The following is a 10,227-nucleotide window of genomic DNA, read 5'->3' as shown; positions in this document are numbered from 1 at the left end:
GATATGGAGTTCCTGAAATGCTGTATTGTGTAGCATATGGTTTTCTTGCTTGGAGAAAGTATAAAAAAAAAAACCTGGTGACTATAGTGAGGGCCCTCAAGAAAAGACAAGAATGAGACATGAAAAAAATTATATAATATTAGGTAAAAAACACGTCTGGACATGAAGCTGTATTGCGAAGCATTCTGCCAATTTTCCAGTTCTAGACTTCCTTATCTATTGAGATTTGTAAGAAAAACATGTAACTACTGCTCTAACTTGTCAGGGTTACTGAGATGTTACAGGAAAAGCACTTAGCCTCTCTGGCTGAAGAAATCGAAACCTAGAGGCATCTTGCTCTGTTTACGTTGCTTCCTCTCCCCCTGGGCTGAGAGCCCAGCGAGTGAGACACCCAGCATTGTCAGTAAGTGACTCACCAGGGCACTTTTCCTGTTTTCTTCAGGAAATGCTTCATCTTTTCAGCATTTCAGAACCCAAGATCCTGCCGTTTTCGTTCAGTCTCTGAGAGATCTCACCTAGTTTTCTAATGCAAACAGAAAAAGCCCTGCTTCCTGCACTACTGAAGAGCTGAAGAGCTGGACCACTGTTGAAGAAATCCCCAGGGAAGTGAGTCCTGTCAGTGCTTTCTGTGAAGAAGATTTTGTGGACACCTCCCACAAATCACAAGGTCAGCCAGGGAAATCAGTGTTGGGTCTTCTGGGTGGTGGGGTGAGGGGAGTCAGGCCGGCATCAGCTGCTTTGGAATTGGCGACAACTTCAGTAGCTAGACTGATTCACTTAGAAAGATAACAGACCTCTTTATTCCGCCAACACGGGGGCCTGAAAAAGGGGAAGTGCATTTTGGCTATTTCGGATTGTAAACTCTGAGGAGGAATTGGCAGGAGTTCATATTGCAGAAGAGGACTTTGGTTTTCTCGGTTGGAGAGAGTATAAAAAACTTGGTGACTGTAGTGAGGGACCTCAGGAAAAGACAAGAATGAGACATGAAAAGAAGCATAAAGTAATGTTAATTAAAAACACACACCTGGAATGACGCTGTGTTGTGTAGCATTATCCCAATTTTCCAAAACATGAGAATAAATGGAAAGGCATCATAGAAAATTTTAGATTCACAAGCTCAGATATTCAAATATCTGATCTTAATATTTTCAGAAGTATTTTTAACTTTCCTTTAATTCCATTTGAAAACAGGACTAGTGGCAGATTTCAATCACTTTTGGATAGCTCTGCCAGCCTGAAAATTCATTATCATAGTATATACATAGGTTTTGGTGTTAAGAGGTAGAGAAAAAGAAGGAAATTCAAGTACGGGAGAAGAAGGGAAGTCAAGTAGAAAGAAGTCTTGTATATTAGAAGGTTTAAAAGACTTTCTGTAGAGCCAAATTCAATATTTCATGTGCACTTGAATAGATTATGAGATTTTAGTTGTTGATATCAGATTTTTTATATATATAAAAATATTGTTAAGTACATCAGGTATGTTGCTCAGATAATCTAAATATTTACATATTTTTTTAACTTTGTTCATTCAGGAATTGAGAAAATTCATAGATTAAGAAATACTTCAGGCCAAAAGATACGGAGATCTGCCATACCAACTAAAAAAATTGTCACTTTTCCTTGTGGTTCCTTGAAATCCATATATGTGTAGCTACATACAGATAGCTACATATATGTAATGATGTATACATCTGTGTCTCTGTGTGTGTATATATGGAGAAAAATATATTTATGGTACCAGGAGGACCAAAAAGTTATTATAACTGTTATTGGAAACATCCATAATTAAAACTGCTGGGTTTCCTAGGAGCTGAATGTTTTATTATTAGATGTTATCTGATAATGATGTCTGTTTTTTCCACATGTCAGTGATGTTTTTTTAATGACACTTAGATAGATGTCTTCAATTAATTTTGACAAAAACATAAAATCACCTAACTGATTAGGCCCTTTATGTATATGCTGGTATAAAGTATTTTGTCTTGTTTTTGCTATCTTTACTTCAATCTATGACACTTCTTTATTCTCTTTGTTTTTAACTTATTGTTCTATCTTATGCTTTATAAAAAATACATAAAGAAATTGTTATTTTCTGTTTCTCTCCTACTTTCGCCATGATGATGGGTTTCCTCTATTTTTTCTCTTCAATCATACCTTTATTTTTAAGACATAGTCATACTTAATCAAGTTTGTTTTCATTCTCCTGATTTTTTGGCCTGAAGTATTTCTTAATCTATTATTTTCTTATTGACTACTTCTTTCAATAGATATTTCCACGTGGCTTGTTGTAATTCAAAACTACCTAGGCCTTGAGAAAAACAGAGTAGTTGTTGAGGCTTTCCTGCTTAAATATCATTTTTGTAGGTTAAAATTACACTTCCAAAATTATTTTTTCACTCAGGCCAGGTTAGAGCACCTTCTTCTGTACTGAGGGGCTAGATATATTTTGAAATTCAGTTTTTGAAGTTCACAGAAGGCTATTTGAAACATCTGTTCTATACATTGTATTACTACAAGCTCCACTGATAATCTGTATCTTTACTCCAATACCAAAAGCAATAATATTTCAACAACAACACAAACAAGAGTGTTCAGATTTCAGAAGAATAAGGATTACACATAGCCACCTATCATCTCACATATGGTTATATTTTACAAACAAATTGTGTTGCCACACTCTCAAAACTTTCTATTTTAAAGGTATTTGGGTTATGCAATAGATATTTGGGTTATGCTATATTCAATCTGAGGATGTTCCTGTTCCCTCAAGGAAGAAGCAATTAACAGCCAAAGAAATTTGAACATTCCATTTATCCAAAAGGTGTACAAAGAAATGATTTCTAAACTAAAAACACTTGTAAAGTAAGCAGAAAACTGGAATCCATACCATGTACCAGTGTCACTACGGTAGAGCACAAAAAGCTACCTAGGTTCAGAAGTGTGACTCTTGTCCATGTGGGAATTCTAGGGATTCCAGAAGACAAAACCTCAGTTTACACTTAAAGGTTGTAGTGGGAGGTAATCAGAAAAGGAAATACAGAAATGGCTTTTCAGGCCATGAAAGGGAAGTAGCAAAGTCATAAAGCATGAAAAGACAAGAGTGTGTTGTGTATATCAGAAGTGTGTGACATGAGGGATATGAAGAGCAAAACAGAAATGAAAAACAGGAGGTCACTCAGGGCCTTCCAGGATCCTTTAAGGAGTCAGGAATATTTCTTACACTATTAAAAATTTTCAGCAGTAGTGTGCTGTGGACCCTAGAGAGAAAACTGACTCCATGAAAAATCTAATTAAGGAAATTAAGGCTGAAAGAAGAAAAATCAAGTAACTGTTGAAATTTTTCTACCAATAAATACTGTGACCCTACCCCAGAAAGCAGATAGATGTTCAGCAAAGTGACAGAAATGGGGGCAGAGGACACAGAATGCATGCTCCAACACCAGGACAGACGCAGTACTAATGAGAGCTGGGTAGGGAAGAGCCAAGTGGACAGGGTCAGTGCCTGAGCCTGGAAGTGGGGTGCAGCAGCAGCAGAAGTCACTCCTGGGGGAGGCGGGAGACCACGGCCATTGGCCCAGCAGCCACTTCATTCATAACAGGTGAGCAGAGAGTCAGGAGCAAGATACACCCAGGGATGGGCCCCAGGTCCAAGAAAGAACGGCAAGGGGAGCCAGGGGCTCTGACACTGCACCCCCCCAGCCTGTTTCCAGACCCCTTCACCACCCACCATTGAATCCACTCAGCTCTCATCACTCAGAGGGAAGAATTTCTTAGAAACGTGTACTGCAGCATTCCTCCCCCCATCTCCACAGCAGCACCTCTGGTAACCAAGCCCTCTTCATCATCGCACACACACCTCCGGACGGCACTTGGACAGGGGGCAGTCACTCACATACACATAAGCCATTTTTTAAAGTGTCCGTATGCACGGGTCAGACTCTATGCTGTTTCTGTCTTGTAGGCTCATCTGTAACTTGAGAGATGGTGAACGAATACAAGAAAATTGTCCTGCTGGTGGGGCTAGAGGCCATTAAGGATTATGAATTTAGATTGATTAAGTCCTTATTGGCCAAAGACTTAAAACTGACTAAAAATATGCAAGAAGATTATGACAGAATTAGGATTGCTGACTTGATGGAAGAGAAGTTCCAAAGGGATGCTGGGCTGGGAAAACTGATAACAGTCTGCAAAGACATTCCAGCACTTGCAGACCTCGCGGAAACTCTTAAAACTCGGAGGTTGAAAGGTAACCAGGAGGCACCCCTGACTCCCATCCTTTCTGCACCCACCTTCCCCAACATTGACTAGAGCCCTGACTTGCTCACAGTTGATACATCCCTTTCCCAAGTCAAAACCTCAGTTGCCATAGCAATCATGGTTCTTGAGATGCCAACCATTTGACCACTTAGAGAACTCCTTTCCAGTCAAGTGTTCTGATTTTTTTTTTTTTTTTTTTTTTTGGCAAAGGGGTTATGTCTTTTGAGGGTGGAGATGAAGAAAATAGGTAGAAGGACTCATTGAGAGACTAGTGTTTCCAATACATTACATTGGAAAATAACAAAGTAAAATTGGGGGGGAAAAAGGTGCATTTAAAAAATATTTAAATCAATTATTATTATTGCTTTATTAGCATACTAGTTCATCATTAATATCTTCTCTGGCAACAAAAGAGAAGCACTATTTAATTAAAAACCTGCCTTTCAGTGATGTGAAGACATTCCCTCTTATGAAATACTGGGTTTAAAAACCACGTGTAAGAACTCAAACTCCAATACCACCACTTTTCCATGTCGCAAAGGAGATGATATTTCCTTCTCTATTTTCTCCAATTTGGAGGAATCTTCTACAAAGATGACCTCTCCTTAACATCATGTAGAGTGTAGAAACTTACGAGGCAAATGTACAATAAGAGGGTTGGGAAAGGGATTGACAGAGGTCCCTGGGAGTCCCCGGGATAGGAAGGCTGTGCTCACTGCACACAGGAAGGCTAAGGAAACCGCGGAGGGACAGGCTGGGCCTGGGTGGCTTCTGCCAGGCTGAGCTGATGGGCTAGAGGTGGACGCCCCCAGTCAGACACAAAAGCAGGAGCAGAGAGGAAACAGACTGAGACTGAGTCCACTGTCTTCACCCAGGAGCCCTGGTTTATTGTGCTGTCTTTTACTTCATCAGTTAAAAGGAAATCCAAAGGGGAAAAAAAACCCACAGGGAAAAAAAAATCTACAGGGAAAAAAGTGGAGCAGGATGAATCTCCTACTGCCCAGTCCAGGTCCACAACAAATACAGATTCGGAACCAGAGTCAGAGGAGGATTCGGAACCAGAGTCAGAGGAGGAGATACCTTCGTTGAAGGTAGGACTGCTGAGCCCCCACTGAAAAAGCATCCACTCCTGATCTTCCACTTCTTGCCTTTTAATCTACCCTCCAGTCTCTGTATAGATCAAGAACGTAGTGAAAAACGAGCTTCTGAGCCTGCAAACTCATACCTGTTGGTCTCCCGTTTTCTTTCAGTACTGCTGTGCACTTGAACTTAGGTAATATGACCCCCTAGGGCAGAAACAGAAAATCATCACACTTTTGTAAGATATGCACTAAAATAGCAATCAGTTTGGGACAATGGCTTGCTAAAGCCTATTGAGAGACACTGAGTCCAAATTTAGCTTTTCCAAATCCAAGTCTCCTGCTCTTCCATCACCAGAGGTGAGTACAGGGTGACATGCAGAAATTACTTTTCCTCTTTCTGTGAAGCAGTCATGTATGGCCAGTGCTTACCTTCTGGCCATCTTTTTAGAGGATGGACTGACTCCCTGGAGTTCCCAAGGGTAGTAGTATAATTAGAATCTGCTTATAAATACAGACTTTCTTGTCTAAAGATGCTCTGCTTCAACTGACATTAAACCCCATTACCAAAGGCTGGGAGTGTGGCTTAGAGGTGGAGCACCTAATCAGCATGATTAAGGCCCTGGTTCAATTCGCAGCACCAAAAAAGAAAACCTACCTCTGTCAAGAAGAAAGAAAGACTAAAATTCTCTCAAGAAAACAAAATGAAAAAATCTGAAGACCCTGAGAGAACACAGCTTCCCCCAGAACAGGGTCGGTTTATGGAACCTTCAGCAACCAGCGAAGAACAAACTGCGGTCTGTCCCCAGACTCCTCATGGGGCTCCACCAGAACCATCCAATAGTCCTCCAGTCAAGGTACCTCTTCCTGTTCCTAATACTTGTCCCTCCCCACACCATATTTCAGGGGTCATTAAAACCTTGAAAGAACTTTTCCTAATCCCTTACTGTACCCCATTTCCTCCTACAATTAAATCACATATTGATTTACAAAATGCATCTATCAAAATCTCAGGGCTATTTACAAGGCATACATTGATGAAACAATTTCTGATCTCCACAGTGTTAGGTTCATGTGTTGGTCCAGGATAGATGGATATGAATAGGGGGTTGGCCAGACAGAGAAAGATGCATGAATACAAGTATGTTCACTCTAGATTCCAATTTCTTCTCAACCCTTTATCTTTGCTTACTGACCAAACTTCTGAGTTAATTTCAGCCACCTGTGCTACTGCTTGCCACGTCTTTTGACCCATGGTCTGTCCCTGCTTTGGAATTCCTTATTACCCATCCGGTACCAGCAATAATGCATTCCTCAAATAATTCCTCATGGAAAGACCCCCTATGCAAAAGAGCAGACATTGGCCCTAAGCTTTTCTGTACTTTTATCCTACTGTAAAAAAAAAAAAAATAGGTGTCTTTCTTCTCTACTAGATGATAAACTCATATTGTAGTCAGTTCTGCCAGAGGGGAGAAAAGACAGAGGTGGAAAAGTGAATTCACACCTGTATTATCAACTCCATCAAACTCTGCTTTTTGTTTTGCCTTTTCGTTTCCCTGCCTTGATGTGATTCCTGTGGTTACCAGCGACCCAAGATCAAGAAGTCTGTACCGTTGGTGAATAAGCAAGAAAAAATTTCTTCAAGTTTTCAGGAGGGGCAGGTAAGAGCACAAGTTAAGTCACTCTTCTGCACTCTGGTTTCTAACTCAAGACCCACGCTGCACTTCGACTTAAGGTCCAGCCTCACCACCAAGCCATATGCCGATGTTGAAGACAGACCTCCTATACAGGGAGACTATTGATTTTTGGCTTGATTTTTCTGTTGTATTTACTTATTCGTTTATTTATGGGCAGGAGGGATTGAACTTAACCAGTGAGCCAAATTCCCAGTTCTCTTTATTTTTGATCTTGAGAGAGGGTCTTGATAAGTTGCTTAGGGCCTCGTTAAGTAGCTGAGGCTTGCTTTGAACTTGTGATCCTCCTGCCTCAGCCTCCTCCTCACAGGAGAGCACCACCATGCCCAGCCTCTGTTGTTAGTATTGTTGTTAGTTCCCAGAACCCACATTTCTCACAATAATCTTTCCTGAAAGGTCAAAGAAATCTGCTTTTTTGTTTGTCTGTTTTTCTTTTTAGGAGCCTGGAGAACAGGTGTCAGGACAAAAAAATGTGCATTTCCTTAATGGAAAGTTTTAGTTAATAAACAAAATTCAATTCAAAGGCTGCTGACTTTGTTCTGAAATTTCCTCCCTTAGAGAAAAAAAAAAAAAAAAACAGAGTTTTTTTTTTTTTCTTTTTTACCCAAACATAACCCTAAAAACTGTGCTTGATCAAATGAGTTGGCAGCAAATGTAGAACCCAGGTTCATGTACATCATCTCATTTCTTCTTTATAATACCATATGAAAATGGTCTTGTTAGTCTCATTGCACACATGAGAAAATAGAGATGGGTGAAATCAGACAGGTCACAGAGGTAGTAGACATCCGTGCCAGGATTTAGATCCAGTCATCTTTCAACTGTAAAACTTGAATGTTCAATGAACACAGATGGACTGCAGGGTAGGTGTGAAGATGTTAAAATGTCTCAAATTTATTTTTAAACACTTTTATGTTAAGTGCTAGGCTTGGGGTTTGTGGCACAAGTGCCTGTGGTGCTTAGAAGCTGTTCTAAGGGGCTCTACTCCAGGTGACGGCCCTCTAAGCAGTTCTTTCACACATATACACAACTGGCACTTTAAAAGTCAGATTACTGAATGCTGTCAATCCTGTCAAAACTGGTCAGGGGACTGGGGCTGTAGCTCAGTGGCAGAGCACTTGCCTTGCACGTGTGAGGCACTTGATACCACATAAAATAAACAAAATAAAGGCATGCTGTCCATCTACAACTACAAAACAGTTAAAAAAAAACTGGTCAGTAGTGTGTTGTGCTGACCCAATTATGATGATACTTAATGATCTTCCATTACTGTAACTGAAGATTGTCATGGCATATGATTTTATAGAGATTTCCCATTACTACTTGAAATTGTCTAACCATGTAGCTAAGGATAATGCTTTAGGTAGTATGTTGAATTGCTGTGAATGCAACTAGGAACCCAGAAAGATTCTGGCTTCCTGATCCACAGTATAGAGGTAGCAGGATCCTTCCTGAGGAACTGTGAATTTGAGGGACCTATTCTGTTGGAGTTATGATAGGACACCTGAAAGGATGGAGACCTGTATATCTTATTTGTCAAAGAGCACAGGACAGGGACTGGTGCATGTATTTGCTTGATTGGAAAGGCTTACTTAAGAAATGCCCATAAATGTGAATCTGCTGTTTTGCCCTCCCCAAAAAATAATCCTAAGAGTTTTATCTAATCACATGATTTAGATCAGTTTTATAGGATCTGTAGAACCAGTATCACCTCCCAGACCAATGGAATTGCAGTCCTTTCTGATTTTAACATTTAAAAGGAGGTTTGTGGTAGGAGGAGGCAATGTGTTGGAAGTATCTGAATGTATGCTATGATTCCTACTGTGACCCAGAATAAAATTTGCAGGGTCAAAGTCCTATTTAAAGAGGGAAAAAAATGAAAATAAAAGATGAATTTCATTTGATTTTAAAACCATTAAACAACAACAACTACAACAAAGTAAAGAAACCTGTTTTCCTTCAGGAAATGGAAGCCACGAATAGCAAAACAAATAACGTGAAGGCCCAGGAATCTCAGGGACAGCGTAAACTTCCACAACTGTCAGAAATTGGCATAAAACCACCTCAGTGTATTATCCACACTCATCAGATGCCTCCAACAGCACCAACCAGCAGTGTCCACACTCCTCAGAAGCCTCCAACATCACCAACCAGCAGTGTCCACACTCTTCAGAAGCCTCCAACAGCACCATCCAGCATTGTCCACACTCCTCAGAAGCCTCCAACAGCACCATCCAGCAGTGTCCACACTCTTCAGAAGCCTCCAACAGCACCAACCAGCATTGTCCACACTCCTCAGAAGCCTCCAACATCACCAACCAGCAGTGTCCACACTCCTCAGAAGCCTCCAACAGCACCACCCAGCAGTGTCCACACTCCTCAGAAGCCTCCAACAGCGCCACCCAGCAGTGTCCACACTCCTCAGATGCCTCCGACAGCCCCATCTGGCAAAACCAACACCTTTCACTTACTTTTAACATTACCCAGCGGAGTCCAGACCTCTCATATGTCTCCCCCAGATCCATCAGGCAGAATCCAGACTCCTCATTTTTCTCCAACATCATCCAGAGGGATCCAGGGTCCTCACACATCTCCAACATCATGCAGCAAAATCCAGACTCCTCAGGTGCCTCCGGCAGCACCAGCTGGCAGAACCCCCACTCCACAGTTACCTCGAACATCACCCAGTGAGTTCCAGACCACTCACGTATCTCTAACATCATCCAGCAGAGTCCAGACCCCTCACATGTGTCCCGAAGATCCATCAGGCAAAATCCAGACTCCTCATTTTTCTCCAAAGTCATCCAGAGGAATCCAGGGTCCTCATTCATCTCCAGCATCATCCAGTAGAATCCAAACTCCTCAGATGCATCCCACAGAACCATCCACCATAATCCAGAATCCACAAGTGGGGCCAGCAACACCATCTGCCAGTCTGCAGACTCCTCAGAAGACTGTGACATCTTTCAGCAGTTGCTTACCCACGGTAAGAGTTTTCTGTTCCCACACTATAATGACAGAGATTTACAAACTTGGAAGAGCTTCTCCCACATTTGTTCAGTTCAACTGCTCATTTTATTGAGTACATTTTGAGATCCTATCCTACATTTGAATTCTCATTCACATAATACTCCACTTCATTGAAGTAATATATATGATTGTTAGTGAATGCCGCAGTCCGGCTGCAGCAAAATAAC

At 41.2% G+C, this 10,227-nt stretch overlaps 1 protein-coding gene across 1 annotated transcript in view; it reads left to right on the top strand.

The window, feature by feature from the left end:
- Positions 1–372: 372 nt before the first annotated feature.
- Positions 373–10,227, top strand: part of LOC107147271 (gamma-interferon-inducible protein 16-like) — a 55,860-nt gene continuing 46,005 nt past the window's right edge. Inside the window, exons 1-6 of the mRNA XM_048810233.1 lie at positions 373–667; positions 3,962–4,246; positions 5,170–5,348; positions 5,975–6,193; positions 6,923–6,997; positions 8,994–10,016. Coding sequence (XP_048666190.1) covers positions 3,982–4,246; positions 5,170–5,348; positions 5,975–6,193; positions 6,923–6,997; positions 8,994–10,016 — 1,761 coding nt within the window. The 5' untranslated portion in view covers positions 373–667; positions 3,962–3,981. The remainder of the gene's footprint in view (positions 668–3,961; positions 4,247–5,169; positions 5,349–5,974; positions 6,194–6,922; positions 6,998–8,993; positions 10,017–10,227) is intronic.

This window comes from Marmota marmota, unplaced genomic scaffold, assembly GCF_001458135.2.
Source record: "Marmota marmota marmota unplaced genomic scaffold, marMar, whole genome shotgun sequence".
NCBI classification, from domain to species: domain Eukaryota; kingdom Metazoa; phylum Chordata; class Mammalia; order Rodentia; family Sciuridae; genus Marmota; species Marmota marmota.
Note: the sequence above shows the minus strand (reverse complement) of the source record. Positions and strands in the feature narration are given on the sequence as shown.